This window comes from Bos grunniens, chromosome 6, assembly GCF_055505025.1.
Source record: "Bos grunniens cultivar Pamir isolate PY7600 chromosome 6, Bosgru_T2T1.0, whole genome shotgun sequence".
Classification (NCBI taxonomy): domain Eukaryota; kingdom Metazoa; phylum Chordata; class Mammalia; order Artiodactyla; family Bovidae; genus Bos; species Bos grunniens.
Window position 1 is genome coordinate 40503697 of NC_141170.1, and position 19474 is coordinate 40523170.

The 19474-nt window shown below is 36.1% G+C and overlaps 1 protein-coding gene across 11 annotated transcripts in view; it reads right to left on the reverse strand.

Annotated features, from left to right (window-relative positions):
• ADGRL3 (adhesion G protein-coupled receptor L3) overlaps positions 1-19474 on the reverse strand; it is a 949445-nt gene that overhangs the window by 243966 nt on the left and 686005 nt on the right. For all 11 annotated transcript variants that reach the window (XM_086407653.1, XM_086407652.1, XM_086407651.1 and 8 more), the window contains one exon: positions 18467-18547. In XM_086407653.1, the coding sequence (XP_086263779.1) occupies positions 18467-18547 (81 nt within the window). The remainder of the gene's footprint in view (positions 1-18466; positions 18548-19474) is intronic.

Here is a 19474-nt window from a genome sequence, read left to right on the forward strand (position 1 = left end):
AATTTCATAGGCCAGTTGGTAACAAATCTGCCTGCAATGCAGGAGATCCTGGTTCGATTCCTGGGTTGGGAAGATCTGCTGGAGAAGGGATAGGCTACCCACTCCAGTATTCTTGGGCTTCCCTTGTGGCTCAACTGGTAAAGAATCTGCCTGCAATGCTGGAGACCTGAGTTCTATTCCAGGGTTGGGAATATCCCCTGGAGAAGGAAAGGCTACCCACTCCAGTCTTCTTGTCTGGAGAATTCCATGGACTGTATATAGTCCATGGGGTTGCAAAGAGTTGGACACGACTGAGCAACTTTTACTTTTGACTACTGATTATGGTCCAATGGAATTATTATTATTGTTGGTATTATTATTATTTTGTGCTAAAAATACATAGAATAAAAATTTACTCTCAATGAACATTTAGATGCACAGTACAGCATTGTTAGGGCTTTTCTGGTGCTTGCTGATAAATAATCAACCTGCCAATGCAGGAGACATGGGTTCAATCCCTGGGTTCAGAAGATCTCCTGGAGAAAGAAATGGCAACCCAGTCCAGTATTCTTACCTGGGAAATCCTATGGACAGAGGAGTCTGGCCACAATCCATGGGGTTGCAAAGGAATCTGACATGACTTAATGACTAAACAACAGTATTATTAATGATACGCACCTTATATCATTGTAGATTTCTGGGGAAACTTTTGCTTTTTCCTAAGAGCATTATCACTTCTTTATCAAAATCAAATAAAAGTTCATAAGTAAATGATAGAACTGTACTATTATTGTAAATAGATATGCATATTAATATATGCAATTGTACATCACATGTGATTCACATTTACCCTCTTCTCAAATTTCATAAATATAAACAACACATCTTATATTCTAAAATCCCCAAAAGATGTCAAATTAATACTGTATGTATAAAAAAGGAGATGGTACTGGGAGAAGGAAATTTACAGTAAAAGGGACATGAATGGCCCATTCATTTGAATGGCCACTAACTCTGTAGGGTAACTGTTCATAAATTAAATGCCTGACATTCAGTAATAGATGATTATATCTGACATAATGAAGTTATAATGAAGGTGTTCACACACTGCTTGACTATTAAGTGCCCATTTATTGTCCCTGCTCCAGGTGTGATAGTGATAGGTTATACAAATCATCCAGGAGAAATGTCAAAATAGGCTCCTTTGCAGATAAAGCACCACACATGTTTATTAATATAGCAGCTTGTCTTAGAACTGGTCCATCTGCTCATTCAAAACAAATCTTTTCCTGTAAGTATTTTGATGTTAAGAGCATGACCAGTAGTTAATAGTTTTAAGGTAATAGGAATGGAAAGGGAAGAGGAGAAAAAGGAAAATGGCTGGAACTTCAATACAATATTATCCTCTTTCTTTCACCTTAGGCACATCTAATAGAAGAAGAGGTGGTGAGGTAGCTTTTAATATGTCATTTGCCTTAGATTAGTGCTGCCTGAGCTTCAGCCATTGAAAATGGTCCAGGCTCCAGCTGCTGCTGGGGCAAGGTGGGAAATGACAAATTTCACCAATGTTTTCAAAATACACATTTCAGTAAAATGCAAAATGAAGTACTCAAGAAACTCTCCAGGGCATTAATTCATATACATTTAAACTTATCAGAAAATATTTTAGCTGGATAGATTTTACAAAGAAAAATAATACCACATATTTTGGGGGGTGTTAAAATTCTGAGAATTTGCTTCTAAAAAGTCTTGTTCTGTAAGACATCAACATCACCTTTCTATATAACAGAGAAAAACAACAGACACAAAACGTGAATGTTTATCCACTACCACTCCCCCTTTTTTTTAACTTTAAGAAATCAGAAGTACAAGGCTAAGACATTTTCCAGCTGGTATCCCAGGTTTTATGTGCTTGCAGTGCAGCCTGTATGTTCTGTGTTTCATCTTCAAGAATGGTTTTATCTAAAAAAAAAGGAAACACGTATGCCCTGAGGTGCCCCTCTCAAATGAACATACACACTGGAAATGAAGGAGTACAATTGTTCAAAAGAGTGAAACAAAGGAAAGGCATGGACCATTTGATGACCAGAGGTGGTTTTCACTCTATAGCCTTGCCTTCATTTATTCATTCATTAAAACCTAAATAAAATCTGGCAGGCATGCCTTTCAGGTTCCAGGAAAGAACTTTATCAGACTCAGTATCCCATAAATTCACTAGTCATACTCTTCTAAATAAATTACATCCTGGGATAACTAACCACCTGGTGACCAAAGGGCCAATTCAATTACTTGTAAAAGGTTAAAGGTCTCAGACACCCCTGAAATTATTTTTCGTATCTCCTGTGGACTGAAAGGAAACAAGCTCCAATCACGTTTCATTTTGCATGTATATTCAAATAATTAATAATAGGTGATCTTTAGTTTGAATATGAATTTCCCTTGTCTTCCAGGACAGTATCAATATTCACCCAAATTATCTGAATTATAAATCAAGGAATTACATATTTTTTCTCCCCAATATATCCAAAAACCCACCATGCTATTATAACTTTAACTGCAGAGTCTATGAATCCATCATGTCATCTGTATTCCCAAACCTACTGTCTTTAAGTTTGCAGTCCCAAGAATCCTTTCTTGAAATAGCCTACTAATTTTCTTTATTCCCAATCTAATCCTAAACAAAGTAGTCAAAATTCCTATGCAAAATTGTGGTATTAATGCCTCCTATGCATGTGTGCTAGGTTGCTTCACTCGTTTCTGGCTCTTTGCGACCCTATGGACTGTACCCTGCCAGTCTCCTCTGCCCATGGGATTCTCCAGGCAATATGAATACTGGAGTAGGTTGTCATTTTCTCCTCCAAGGGATCTTCCCCACCCAGGGATGGAACCGCATATCTTAAAATTTCCTGCATTGGCAGGTGGGGTCTTTACCATTAGTGCCACCTGGGAAGCCTTCCATACCCAAAGTAATTTTTAGTTTCTATAGGATAAACTGAATGGCTGGGATTAGTACACAAAGATCTGCTATAATCCCTCATGCTAGCTTCTGTCTTTTCATTTCACATCAGATCAACTGTGAACACTGAAGGCTTTCCCAGCTCCAAATGCAATGCAGACCAACCTGACCAATAGGTTAACAGTCTAGTAATCACCAGCCAAGAATCTAAGGCTGTTCTTGCTTTAACAGGGTCAATATTCAGTGTACCCAGACTGGGCATAGCAAATACAGTGTTTTCCTGGGCTATCTGTTATCAGTTAATGCCCTTCTTCCCTCTAGGGACTATAACTCCCATGCATTTCTGGAATCCAGGCATGTGTTCCCTCAGGTTCTGCTTCTAAAGGGCTCAGCAGTTAGCCCTACAGCAAATTTCCAAATTCTTCTCTACTTCTGGATCAGAGAAGTCACACATTACCCAAAGGCCAATAAGGTGAAAAATGGAGTGGGAAGTAGAAAAGACAATCTTAAGGGAAAAAAAAAAAAAAAATCAAGTGACAGGAGGGAATTCTCTAAATGAAATTTAAATAAGGGACACAACGATATGGTTGGATCCTATGCCATTTTCCACACTGTATCTAGAGTGATTTTTTATAAATCAAAACCAGATTATGCAAAATTCTGTGTAAAAATTACTCAGGGATCCTTAAAGATCTTAATATAAAACCCAAACTCCTTGCATGGCCTACAAGGCCAACGGAGATTCTTTGCTTGAACCAACTTTAATTAGACTCCTGAACCTTCTTTCAGGTCCATCCATGCACTTGTAAAATCCAGTTTTAACAATGACTCTGCTAAATTAGTTTAATTAGAACCCCACCCTCAGTATCTGCTTGCCTTCCATATCTGATCATATTCCTCATCCTCCACCACTGGACATCTGATGATGTCCAATCTCCCTGAACCGTCTTCAGCTAGAATCCTATGAAGTTGGTTTCAGAATTACCCTCACCTCTGATGTTTCCTCTTAGTAATTTTCCATCCACTGATCCCTGCCCTGTTTCTTGGCTATAAATTCTCACTAGTTTATGCTGTATTTGAAGAGCAGGCCCCGTCTATACCAGGGTCTTTATTCTACTGCAATAGTTCTAAAAAAGAAACGTTTTAACCACTTTACTGTCGAGCTCTGGTTTTTCCTTGAAAAGTCTTGTATAGTCTGAGTCCTGACTAAATGCATTGCCTATATCCCCAGTCCTCCCTCTACGTTCAGAACTAATCACATCCACATATTTGTTAATTATTTTGTTCATTTACTGTGTCTTTCACTGTCTAGAGTGTACGTTCCATGAGAACAGAAGTGTTGACAGACCTTTAAACTGCACAGTCCCAGGAGTGCCTGGCACATATGAAGCTCTAATCAGTATTTGCTTAGTAAAAAAATAACACCATGACTTGTCTATGTCAGGGGCTTTGATTACACTATCCTTCAACTTTAATCATGGCTAACTCATTTTCATTCTGATCTCACAGTTCAGGTCAATATTTATCTCTCTAGAACTGTTTTTATTGACCATCCACTTATATACCACCTTTATACATCTAATCATAACCTATTCATAACCTTGGTTGTTGAATCTATATTTATATACTGGTAACTTCTTCCACTACCAGGTTAAGCCCAGGTTTTCTCTCCTGTTTATCACTGTATTGTCCATCTCCTGTACAGTGTTCGGCACATAATAATTATTCCCTGCTGCTGCTGCTAAGTCGCTTCAGTCCTGTCCGACTCTATGCCACCCCATAAACGACAGCCCATCAGGCTCCCCCGTCCCTGGGATTCTCCAAGCAAGAACACTGCAGTGGGTTGCCATTTCCTTCTCCAATGCATCAAAGTAAAAAGTGAAGTCTCTCAGTCGTGTCCGACTCTTAGCCACCCCATGGACTGCAGCCTACCAGGCTCCTCCACCCATGGGATTTTCCAGGCAAGAATACTGGAGTGGGGTGCCATTGCCTTCTCCTAATTATTACCTATAGTATAGTTATTGCAAAATTAACTTGACTTAAATTCAACGATATTAACTCAAAAAAGATTTGAGAGAAGAGTCCATTTGCCATTTTACTCAAGGGACACATGGCCCAGAGTGACCTCAAGAGCTATGTTTCCTTGGTTCTATGTCTTCCCACATGATCATCACAAAAATACCTCTACTTCCAAGAGAAAATTGAGGTATTTTTATTCACATTTTCTGACATCCAACTCAGTGTTGGATAAACTATATTTTATACATAATTTTGAGGGTATCTCAAGATGGGTTTTGTGGTTTTTTTCTAGTCTTACTCTATAAACGCAGAACCTAACCTATTCATAAGATGTAACAGCACAGAATATTAAATAAAAATCAGTCTTTCAGGAAAGGACAAAAAAGCTGATGTATAGCTTTATTGTCTGATACATTTTTGAGATTTTAAATGTACATAAATTCACAGGGTAAACATGGATATTTTTAATGTGAAAATTTCATAGATATGCCAATAGGATTTAAGGAGTATTAAAACATTGTAAACCCTCTTGAGGACTTATATTCTGGATCTTAATGTGTATGAGGTATAATGAGATTTAGACTAAAGCAATAAAGCACTGGTGCTAAATTATATTAATAATATATGTACAGCAATCTATAGTGTATGAGGCACTTTCACATATAGTGTCATATTTGGTGTTTGATACTTAAAAAAATCTTGGGAGAGAGTTTGTTGCTGTTATTGGATTTGTCCATGATCATATATAGTTAGCAAACTAAGGTTTGTTATTGTTGTTTAATCACTAAGTAATGTCCAGCACTTTGCAACACCATGGACTATAAATGCCAGGATCCTCTGAACTCCATTATCTCTGGAGTGTGCTCAAATTCATGTCCATTGAGTCGATGATGTTATCTAACCATCTTATCCTCTGCCATCCCCTTCTCCTTTTGCCTTCAATCTTTCCCAGAATCAGGGTCTTTTCCAATAAGTCCACTCTTCGCATCAGGTTACCAAAGATTGGAACTTTAGCTTCAGCATAAGTACGTCCAACGAATATTCAGGGTTGATTTCCTTTAGGATTGACTGGTTTGGTCTCCTTTCAGTCCAAGGGGCTCTCAAGAGTTTTCTGGAGCACCACAGTTTGAAAGCATCAATTCTGTGCTTAGCCTACTTCATGGTCCAAATCTCACAACCCTTCATGACTACTGGAAAAACCATAGCTTTGACTATAAGACCCTTCAACAACAAAGAAATGTCTCTGCTTTTTAATATGCTGCCTAGGTTGGTCATAGCTTTTCTTCAAGGAGCAAGCATCTTTTAATTTCATGGCTGCAGTCAAAGTTCACAGTGTTTTGAGCCCCCAAAAAGAAAATCTGTCACTACTTCTATCTTTTCCCCTTCTATTTGCCATGAAGTGATAGGAACAGATGCCATGATTTTAGTTTTTTGAATGTTGAGTTTTAAGCCAGCTTTTTCCCTTTCATCAAGAGGCTCCTTAGCTCCACTTCACTTTCTGCCATTAGAGTGGTATCATCTGTATATCTAAAGTTGTTGATATTTCTTCCAACAATCTTGATTCAAGTTTGTGATTCATTAAGCCTGGCATTTTGCATGAAGTACTCTGCATATAAGTTAAATAAGCAGGGTGACAATATACAGCCTTGATGAACTCCTTTCCTAACACTGAATCAGTCAGTTGTTCAATGTCTGGTTTTAACTCTTGTTTCTTGATCTGCATACAGGTTTCTCAGGAGACAGGTAAGGTCGTCTGGTACCCCCATCTCTTAAATAATTTCCTACAGTTTGTTGTATTCCACACCGTCAGAGGTTTTAGCATAGTCAGTGTAGCAAAGTAGATTTTTTTTTTTTTCCCGAGTCTCCCTTGCTTTCTCTACGATCTCTGATTCCTCTGCCTCTTCAAAATGTAGCTTATACTTCTGGTAGTTCTCAGTTCACATACTGCTGAAGCTTAGCTTGCAAGATTTTGAGCCTAACATAAACTAAGGTTATCATGATTAAATACAAGAATTAGAATTGTAGCTGCATACTTTCATAATATTCCACCCAGAAAATCCTGATGCCAAACAACAGGACTAACTGCTCCAGTGAGGGAATTTTTTTTTTTTTTTTCCGCTGGCCTCTGAAGAACTGGAAATTATTGCTGGACCCAAAGCTATAATTAGCTAAGAGAAAAGTGTTTCTCAGCACTGAGGGTGCCAAGTGCCTGTTAGCGTAAAGGCAATGCTGCTTTTGGGTGTCATGGGATTAATAATACCCAAAGTCAATGCTTCCCATACATATATCTTTTAGAACTAAGAAAACATGATCCTCACTTTCCTCATTTCTATGATATATATGATGTATCTGTGACAGCCTCATCTACTACCATCCAGATAAAAAAAGATGAACCTGGAGAAAAGAGATTTTATCACATCTCAGGCAACTGACAGTAAAAGTAGAAGATATTTTAAAGTTTTAGGATTTACTATATATTTTAAATTTATCATACCAATCTTCTAAATCTATTGTCAAGAATTGTTTTTAAAGATGGTACTTCTGAATGGCATATGTATTTGTATGCATGTATTGTGGGGGTATACCAAGAAATGAGAACCTTGCAGCTGTGAGTATTCAGCAGGTAGGGATGCAGGTGACTGCTATATTTGGAGTTCAAGACAATTCCTTCTTCCCCATCCCAGGCTCTGGTGGTGGTGGTTAATACAACTGATAGCAGTCTGCTCCTGGCAGTACAATTATTTTGAGTATACATGTATAACATTTTTTTTAGTGATTACATAAATAACCATTTTGGGGAGAGAATACTGGAAAACACAGTATACACTCCTTTTGTGAGGAAAAAGTAACACATTTTATGAAGAGTAGAAGGTAACAAGAATGACAACAGAACAAAATATTCTATTTTATAGAGAAAGAAACACACACACAAATTATTTCTCATTGAGCAGTAGTACATAAGTGTCTGAACTGCTTGTATCATATTGTGTTCTTGAGATGAATACTGAGAGTGGTGAATTTGTTTTAAAAAATACTCTACTATGAATGGTCAGACTCCCATTGCTTGCTGATGATATTTTATTACTAAATACTTGCTGTAATACATAGTTTTAGAAATTAAGTCAGTTTGTATAAATGAAAAACTGTCATACCAGATTTCAGAAGTCTCGATTTGAATCTTGGTTCCAATAGTTAATACTTGTATGGCATTTGTGAAGTTAAAGAAATTCTCTATGTCTCAGTTTTTTCATTCATAAAGTTACAACAATAATACTATCTGATTCATGGGATTTGGGAACTTATTGAAGTACTAATCCATGTCAAGTACTTAGAATAGAGCTTGACAAACACTAAATATAAATATCAAGTGTTCATACCAAGTCAACTCAAAAAAGTAGTATCTACTGGAACATCCTGATGAATACTATGAGAAACTGTCTTTGAGAATTGGGAGAAAGGGGATCATATGGATAATTTTTAGGTGATCATATGTCTTAAGGTTAATTTGTATAATCAATGTTAGCTATTATTATTAATGACTAGTATTACCTCACTGTAAAGTTATGACATCTGGAAAACATTAAATATTTTATTTCTGAACAAAATAAAGCAGTTCTACCCTCATGTATCTTAATGAGACTAAAACTAAAACAAGACAAAGAGAAGTAAGTACTGGAACCTATAGTAGCATTCTTAGGAAAGCTGGGCCATTGAGCAATCTTAAGAGGGAGCACAGAGAGCCAGGGGTGGTTGGGAGGTGTGGGGAAGCGTGAAGTTCAGTGAACTGAATCATGGTCATAGCTTCTTAGAGATATCCTAATACCATAGACATTTGCTTGCCTTGAACAATAGCTCCAATGGAGGAATCTTCATATTCAAGTCAAGGACCATTATCACTGGATCTGCCATTAGGCACACCAAATCTGAAGGAGAATGTACATATCATAACAGTATCAAGCTTCTGTCTTCACTTAATACCCTTTGGATACTAAGAATATTATTTAATCAACCAATGGGGAAGGAGAGTTCAAACAAGCTCTCTTCTCAATCAGGCTCATGGAGAGAACACCAAGATAAGCTGACTAGGAACCTAATGAGATAACCTACCAGATCACACTATTCTCTGGATATTTATTCTCAACACATAAACTATCTTCCACAAGGGACCTGCAGGAGTATACTAAATTAATTCAAATGATAAATGTTGACTTTTCAACAATAATTTATATTTTGAAAGTAGATTACAATTTACAAAACCCTCCGACTTATTCCTAAAGATATTGAGAAAAAAGTACATTTTACCATTGAGTTAGAATTTAACTTCACTTAAATTCAGCCCAAATTCAATTATTAATTTATTGTATTATAGTTGTATGCTTGATGTTAGAAATAGAATGATGATGACCAATAAGCCTGAATGAAAAGTGACAGGATCCTTGTAAGACTAAAGAAGACAATGTGTATAAAATATTTTTTCCTGTGTCTGACATAAGATACATACTTAATGAAAGGGAGTGGTGTTTACCATTAATAATAACAAGCTATATACTCTCTGTATCTATTTTGTATGTGTTCACAGTGTACTATAAACAGAACAAAAAAAGCTTGGCATTTGCAACTGTAGGCAGTTTATCCAACATGGTCAAAGTACTTCATTATATGCAAATTTAATTTTTATTACCTTAGGATAAGGGTGGATAAAACTTGGCAATTATGTTTCACTATATAATATTTGTTAACCAAATAAGTTAGAAAAACATTATCATAGCACATTAAAGAAGCCTGGAGACTCCTCAGTAAGAATGCCAGATGTGTTGAACTTATTTTATTTTAATCAATATAAAATGTTTTTATATTTCACTAAATAATGTTGTGTGTTAACATCTCAAATTTGTGACTCTATATCTTTGGCTATAGTCTATTTTATATATATATGCACTACACAGGACCATCTGTTTATTTTGAGCTGAAACAATATTTTCTGTGTGTGGATTTGCTGAATGTAATTCAGTTTGGAAGTGAAACTTAATGCCTGACATTATTCTATTCATTGATTATCTGCCAATGGAACCATGTTTATATTACTCATTTTATTACAGAAAAAGAAGTTTAAAAATGTATAAATTGGTATTGAGTACTGAGTATTAGGCTTATGCAACACACCCTTTAGTATTGAGTATTATTAGATTAATGCAACATCCCCTTTGGGGCTTCCCTGGTAGTTAGATGGTAAAGAATCTGACTGCAAAGCAGGAGATCCAGGTTCTATCTCTGGGTTGGGAAGATCCCCTGGAGAAGGGAACGACAACCCACTCCAGTATTCTTGCCTGGAGAATCCAACAGACAGAGGAGCTTGGCAGGCTACAGTTTAAGGGTTGCAGAGTTGGACATGACTGTTCACGTCACATTGGAGAAGGCTATGGCACCCCACTCCAGTACTTTTGCCTAGAAAATCCCATGGACAGAGGAGCCTGGTAGGCTGCAGTCCATGGGGTTGCTAGAGTTGGACACAACTGAGCGACTTCACTTTCACTTTTCACTTTCATGCACTGGAGAAGGAAATGGCAACCCACTCCAGTGTTCTTGCCTGGAGAATCCCAGGGATGGGGGAGCCTGGTGGGCTGCCGTCTATGGGGTCGCACAGAGTTGGACACGACTGAAGCGACTTAGCAGTTCACATCACATTAGGCTTATGATCAAATATAAGAACCTACCTAAAAGAAGATTATACACAATAGTATACAAAATATAACAATGTTTTTTGCCAGCTTTATTACTAGTGTCTTATCATATTGGAAGGCAGAATGTATCTGGGAACAGTCAAAATTTTCTGCAGCATAATATTCAAAATATCACTGTTAGTTACATACTAGGAAGACATTTCTCAGAAGTTAATGTCTTTCCTTGGTTATTGACAGGAACTTATCTGAATTGAATTGCTAATGATGTTGTGAAGAATTTATAGGAAGGGTTCTATCATTAACTGCTAAAGCTGTCAGCGAATTTTATAGAAAACACAATGAAACCAAACCAAACCAAACAATAAAACAACAGTTTCAACTGAAGAGGGTGCCTCAACTGGTATAGCTGAATGTCAATATTCAACTCTGCTTAGGATTCTGACGCAGCTCCCCAAATAAACTCCCTCCTAAACACTAAGAATTTGAGTGATTCTGTCTGTGATAGATCTTATTCTGGTGCAGAGTATTTTGTGAGTAGTTAGGAAGCAAAATAAAGGTTAGGGAGAAAGGATCCTTGGTGTGGACACATGACCTTCAGAACTGCAACTTCTATTGAGCCCTGCTATGCTCAAACTACCACACAATTGCACTCATCTCACAAGCTACTAAAGTAATGCTCAAAATTCTCCAAGTCAGGCTTCAGCAATATGTGAACCGTGAACTTCCAGATGTTCAAGCTGGTTTTAGAAAAGGCAGAGGAACCAGAAATCAAATTGCCAACATCCGCTGGATAATGGAAAAAGCAGGAAAGTTCCAGAAAAACATCTATTTCTGCTTTATTGACTATGCCAAAGCCTTTGACTGTGTGGATCACAATAAACTGTGGAAAAATCTGAAAGAGATGGGCATACCAGACCACCTGACCTGCCTCTTGAGAAACCTATATGCAGGTTAGGAAGCAACAGTTAGAACTGGACATTGAACAACAGACTGGTTCCAAATAGGAAAAGGAGTACGTCAAGGCTGAATATTGTCACCCTGCTTATTCTTATATGCAGAGTACATCATGAGAAACGCTGGGCTGGAAGAAGCACAAGCTGGAATCAAGATTGCCAGGAGAAATATCAATAACCTCAGATATGCAGATGACACCACCGTTATGGCAGAAAGTGAAGAGGAACTAAAAAGCCTCTTGATGAAAGTGAAAGAGGGAGTGAAAAAGTTGGCTTAAAGCTCAACATTCAGAAAACGAAGATCATGGCATCCGGTCCCATCACTTCATGGAAAATAGATGGGGGAACAGTGGAAACAGTGTCAGACTTTATTTTTTTGGGCTCCAAAATCACTGCAGATGGTGACTGCAGCCATGAAATTCAAAGACACTTACTCCTTGGAAGGAAAGTTATGACCAACCTAGATAGCATATTGAAAAGCAGAGACATTACTTTGCCAACAAAGGTCTGTCTAGTCAAGGCTATGGTTTTTCCAGTGGTCATGTATGGATGTGAGAGTTGGAATGTGAAGAAAGCTGAGAACCAAAGAATTGATGCTTTTGAACTGTGGTGTTGGAGAAGACTCTTGAGAGTCCCTTGGATTGCAAGGAGATCCAATCAGTCCATTCTAAAGGAGATCAGTCCTGGGTGTTCTTTGGAAGGACTCATGCTAAAGCTAAAACTCCAATACTTTGGCCACCTCATGAGAAGAGCTGACTCATTGTAAAAGACTCTGATGCTGAGAGGGATTGGGGGTAGGTGGAGAAGGGTATGGCAGAGGATGAGATGGCTGTATGGCATCACCAACTCCATGGGTATGAGTTTGGGTGAACTCTGGTGATAGACAGGGAGGCCTGGCCCGCTGTGATTCATGGGGTCGCAAAGAGTCGGAGATGACTAGCAACTGAACTGAACTGAACTGAAGAATTCCCTTGTTCTTATTTACAAATCTGCTACAAAATTACAAAAGTAGACTTTCATTTCCAATTGTAATACATAAAATTGGGAAATATGTCTGAAAAGCATAGAGAATGTATATGCATAAGAAATATATAATCAACCCCATTAAATTCAGTACAAATTGTAACAAACATTTTAATAATGTAGGGCTTAAAAATAATAAGGCTTCTAGATGAAACTATTTCTTTTTAAGTCCTGATTAATGAGATGTGTGGTGAGTAAAATTACTATAATGGTGAATGCTGATTCAGGATCTTATTTTTATTAAGTAGTTTATAGTGAGGGCTGTGACTATTTTTCTATTTATAGTGGCAGCTCTGGTTACCTACCTTGTAATGTATTGTGACATTAATGTACTAGTAAACTATTGGAATTTACATCCCTGTTCAGTAATAAAATCTGTAAATTGCAGAATGCATATATAATCATCACAGGTATAAATTATGTGACCAAATGCCATGTATGATCACATTAGATTTAAAGAACAGCATCTCTCAAATTTACTCATCAGTGGGCTAAGTGCTACTGAATTTATATACTTCAGCTACTTTGAAATATAAATTTCAACATTTTATTCAAGGTTATTTGGTAACGTGCTACTATATTATCCATATGGTTACAATAAGCATGTTGGTCACAGAATACACATTATCAAAGAAGAAATATATTATGACAAACAAATGCATCAGTTTTGAAAGATACACTTTTTCCCCCTAAAAATGAGAGCAAAAGCGAAAGAAATCAAGAAAACTGAAAGGAGGTAGTATGGTGACATGTAGATTAAAGCTGGAATGATTCATACATTATATAAAATTTAAAACCATGAAAAATAAATGAAAATGTAATATAGATATCTGAAAACAATTATATAATTATTTTTTAAAATATCAGTTTAAAAATAATTCCAAAATTACCAATAATTAGTTCACTATCTCAAATACTAAAAGCAAAATCATTATTTAAAAAAAAGTGGCAAGTAATACAAAATGTTTGGGGTGAGAATAGTATAAAATGGCAAAATATCAGAAGCAATCTGATACGTAATTGTATGTTGGATAAATGATACTTTCTACTGAAGAATCCCCAGTGAAAACATTAGTAAATGTATTGTTATTACTGTTGTTCATTTGTTAAGTTGTGTCCTGCTGTTTGTGACCCCATGCACACCAGGCTTCTCTGACTTCCATTATCTTCCTGGAGTTTGCTCAAACACATATCCATTGAGTCAGTGATGCTAACTAATCTCATCCTCTGCCGCTCCCATCTTTTGCCTTCATTCATTTCAATCGTTAGGCTCTTTTCCAATGAGCTGGCTGTTCACTTCAAGTGGTCAAAGTTTTCGAGCTTCAGCTACAGAAACAATCCTTAGCATGGATATTTTGGGTTGATTTCTTTAGGACTGACTGGTGTGATCTCCTTGCAGTCCATGGAACTCTCAAGGGTCTTCTCCAGTATCACAGTTTGAAAGGATGAATTCTTCGGTACCTAGCCTACTTTATGGTCTAACTCTCACATCTGTCCATGACTACTGGAAAAATCATAGCCTTGACTATATGGAATTTTGTGGGCAAAGTGATGTCTCTGCTTTTTAATGTGCTGTCTAGCTTTGTCACAGCTTTCTTTCCTACATTCTAAATATCATTTTGTATTGCTTTTTTGATGTCAATAACTTAAGTATGATATTCTATAAAAATATAGTCAAGTCTGTAAAATACTCAAGGAATTAATATGTATATAGCAAGAATTCTTAAAACATGGACATTCATGTACAGTAATGGAAACTGGTATAGGAAGAGAGAGAAATAATACAGTAAACTGTAATTTAGTGGGTGGGAGGGGAATATCAGGACATAGCTCTCATAGTCTCAACATATATAAAATTATGGAAGGAAAATAGAAAAAGAAAAGCTAAAATAGCAGTGTGGTTTTTCAGGTAATTCAAAGTATATTGCTATATAATCTAACAAAAATTATTAGAGATAGAATTCCAAAATAAAGAACTTCATTTATCTTTTTGCACATATTCAAATAAAAATCTATAACATGCATGAGAGACTCTATATATAAAGATCATTTATAGGTCATTTGTGTCATTTGACTTCATAAAAACATAAAAAATATACAGTGTAATTAAAAATAGTAAATGACGATAAATGAGTGATAGTTGAAATATTTTTGGTTCCAAAGTAACGATATTGCCTACTCTACACTATTTCCAATATTTGTTTTAAATTAAATATTAGATAGTTTTAATTAAAAACACAAGATCTTTTGTACTACAATTTTGGTGATTTATACAAACCTCTTTAATTAAATGTTCATTTAAAAAAGGTTCAGAACTATAACACATGAGCCTATAACTATAACTGTAATTGTATTAATCAGCATAGTTTAAGAGGGTCTTGGGCATATAGAAGAAAGATTTGAGAACTACAAGTTATCAGGACAATCCTTCTAAGGTCGAGGACACAATTTGAGGTGGCTCAGATGGTAAAAAAATAAAACTACCTCCAGTGCAGGAGACCTGAGTTTGAGCCCTGGGTTGGGAAGATCCTCTGGAGAAGAGAATGGCTACCTACTCCAGTATTCTTGCCTGGAGAATTCCAAGAAGCCAGGTGGGTTGCAGCCCATGGGGTCACAAAAAGTCAGACATGACTGAGGGACCAATACTTTCACTTTTTCATAAAGCAGGACACTGTTGGATTCCAGTAATTCATTCTTCACCACGTCAGTATCATCACTACTTTTACTAAGATGATGCCACTTTAAAGTGAAGTTCTTAATAATGCCAACCGACTCTTCAGAGTCTAGTTTATGTCAAGTTATTTGCCAGGAATTGACACTATTTCACTTATAAACTTGCCAGGGTTGCATTACTATCCTTGCGTTACAGATGACAGACAGAAGCTGCTTAAGGTCATGTAGGTCTGCCTGGCCTCAATGCCAAATTTCTTCCTATATGCCACAACAGCAAACCCCAAAGTACATACTAATAGCCACAATTTATCTAGGGCTTATCAAATGCCAGACTCTAGTCTATATTATCCCTAATCCTCACAAAGACATTGTTGAGTTCTTATTTCTGTCTTCTGTGTAGCAGTTGAGGAATTAAAGACAAGAAAGTTCTAGAACTCCCAAGTTTAAAATTATTGTCTCTAAATCCCTTTATCACTCAATTTTTGTCAAATTTTATTCTAAACTTATTTTATTCTATCTGTCTAGCTATAGTAGGTTGCTTGTAGGTGTGGTCAGTCACTTCAGTCATGTACAACTCTGCGACCCTATGGATCGTAGCCTGCCAGACTCCTCTGTCCATGGGATTCTCCAGGCAAGAATACTATAGGTTGACATGGCCCGAATTCCTCTCCTTCTTCTGTCCATAGTCCTTCATACTGTGGTTCCTTCTTCAAGAGATGTAGTCTATTTCTTAAGTCTGGGGATGATTATGTGACTGACTTGGGCCAATAGGACATAACAAACATGGCACAAGCAGTCTTGAACAATACCTGAACTTTGGGACTTTCCTACTTACTTCTGGGAATCCTGTCACAATGGGAATGAGCTGGTGCTAGCCTGCTAGATGAGAGTCATATGGCTACCACCCAGATGATATCAAATAAAGAAAGTGAAGTTGCTCAGTTGTGTCCAACTCTTTGCGACCCCATGGACTGCAGTCTACCGGGCTCCTCCGTCCATGGGATTTTCCAGGCAAGAGTGCTGGAGTGGGTTGCCATTTCCTTCTCCAGTGTATCTTCCTGGCCCAGGGATCAAACCTGGGTCTCCCCACTGCAGTAGATGCTTTACCGTCTGAGCCACAAGGGAAGCCCCAAGATGACATCAAGATGGCTATCAAACCTGTTAGTGAGTTTCCTCCCCTGAAAAACCGACCAGTCTGCTAAGTACTAAATATCCAGTCTCAGTCAAGGCAGTACACATGTAATGCAACCAACTCTGAGAACTATAAAAAATGTTTCTTGATTTAAGCCACTAAATTCCGGAGTGGATTATTACACTATTCTACTCATGACTGTACAGTATGCTTCCCAATTTATACTAGGACTATGTATGAAGAACTGAATTAAAGTCACTAACTTGCATAAGTAGGCCTCCACCCCTGGTGGAAATGACATTCTACTAAGAATTAGCAAGGTTAAAACAAGACATCCTTTCATAACTCATATTTCCCTCATGAGGAGAAATTACATTATAAGCATTCAGGTAATTAATCAGTAAAGCAATCTTAGAGGTATTTCTGCTCTTTCCCTTATATCTGTTCAATCAATACTATGTTTCTTCAAAATACTTTTCAGACCCTACCCCTGCCACCAATACACTGTTAATTTCCTATTCATCTTTTACCTAGATTATTGAATCAGCCTCTCTCTGTCAATCTTGCATCATCTACATTAACAGTGATATTTTTCCAATATCAAGAACTGGTGATGTTATAATGTAACACCCCACTAACTTATCTAAAAATATTTGATGACTTTGTTTTTCCAGGATAAAAGACAAACTTCTTGGCATATGAAACAGAATCCTTTACAGTCTGCCTCATTACATCTTTCCAGTTTCTTCATCTAAAACTGCTTTCATTTTACTGTGCACCTAGCATATTTCCTTAAAAATATCACAACCTTTACAAACCCATATTTTGGTACATTCTGTGTCCTCTTTGTGAAATTTCTTATTATTCCTGCTCAGTTTACTTCTTTAAAAAAATGAGGATGCATCCTTCACAATATAGGTTGTCACATTCAGAAATCATTGTATGACTTCCCATTATGTGTCAAGCACAGACCAGTGGTTGGAGGAGAAATAATAATTATGACACTTTTGCCCTCAAGGACCTTACAAAAAAGAAAGGGAAACATTTAGCCTGAAAAAATAAAATGCACTGCTTTAGGTACAATAACTGAGGCAGGCGCAGAGGACAGAGGCATGCACTTAGCTTCTGCCTAATACATAGTCAGCAAAGGCTTAACAGAGGAACTGAAGATAAAGCAGGGCATTGAAACACTGGTAGAAACTTAACGGGTAGCAAAGGAAAAATTGAGACTCCTAGCAGAGGAAACTGTATGGAGAACATGCTCATAAAAGACAGATCTAGTGATTTTTATTGCATATTTTTAAAAGTATAAGAAAATATACTGTATTACTTTAAATAAAAAAACTAACCTTAGGATATTTGGTATTTATGAAACTAAAAGTTGTATCTATTATTACATCAGATTAAACATTATACAACATTAAAATTTATTAATAATCCTTTAAAAGTAGAAAGATAAATTCTGTAGATAAGATAAATGTTACTTTTAATTTCTGTTTTGTATGATTAGTTATTTTTAAAAACCTTTAAACATATGGCATCAATTTAAATATATAATTTAAATTTATACAATTTAAAAATAAATGCTATTAATACTAAAATGACTTTTTAAAAGAAAAATAAAACATAAAACATCAATTTGCAAGGAAATAAATTTGTCAATGTAACTTAGTTTAAGACATCTTAATTTACTAAAAAAAAAATATAAAAAGATAGTAGAAGAAGAAAGTTCCAATAAAAAAGGAAATGATTATATAATAATCTTTAAATCTAGGCTGGTTTTCAACTAGTCTTTCACTATGGAGCCACATCTTTTATTTGGTTTACAAGTATTTCTCAAAAAAATCTTTCACATCTTATTTTGTAAATAAGACTTACTCTCTGTTATCATATTCCTTACAAACCATTTTCCTCCTGTTTTTTTTAAACAGGCACTGCACTGTAACATACATATTTATAATCATCTTTAATTAATTGTCTTCATCAAATAATGAATAGACTCTCTTTTTCTTTAAATAATAATAATAAAAAAAAGAATACAACAACTCACCTCTAACAGGGGGTCTTTCCAGGTCAGAGTCAAGGTGAATTGGTGGAGAGATGTATGATACCTGTCCATGATGTGCCTGCCCTGTGGACCCAAAAATATATGTTAAAATACTATAATAATGTTTTTATACTTTTTGGTTAGTTTTATGATTTCATACATCTCTCTTTACACTGAATTCATAGCCTTATAGAATGCAAACATTATGCGTCATCCAAACGTCAACCAATTAAAACAGTCCTTCTTAAGCTAATTTTATTGTTGTTGTTTAGTTGCTAAGTAGTGTCTGACTCTGTTGTGACACCATGGACTCAACCACACCAGGCTCCTTTCTCCATGTGATTTCCCAGGCAAGAATATAGGAGTGGGTTGCCATTTCCTTCTCCAATTTTGAACTTGTTGCTTTTAAATCATGTTTATTGTGAAATGACACTTTGAAAAACACCATAAAAGTGATTGGCAAGAAAAATGAAATATAAAAACTGAAAACAAGACATATAAAATACAGTCCCCATTTTTCATTTCTAAAGAGACATTAAATACTCTGTTTGCTTTAAATGTTTCTAAACACTGACTTTTGATTTTCGCACTTATTTCAAGGAAGATCAGTAACAATCTGCAGACAGGCATCCATGTCAGATAACACTTTTAATAGCACTTATTTACAATCCTAATTAACTTTATATTTATTATTACTTTTCAACATTTTACTTATTATTTAAAAACTATTTCTACTTGCTTATTGTATTTGATGGAAAAATAATAACTACCCACAATATAAAAAGCAGGTAGATGGATTCATTCTGTTTCTTGTAAAGTATTTTGTCAGCTCACACACAAACTTGTAATACACTTTCTGTTGTATGAGTTAAAGTGTTAAAGTTCCTTTGAAGACCAAGTTGCTGACTGGAAAAAAAAAAAAAAAAAAAACAATTCTAACTTAAAAACAAAAGGATTTTCTAATGCTCAAAGTAGCTATAGCTTGTAGACTGATAATCCAGTAAACAATTT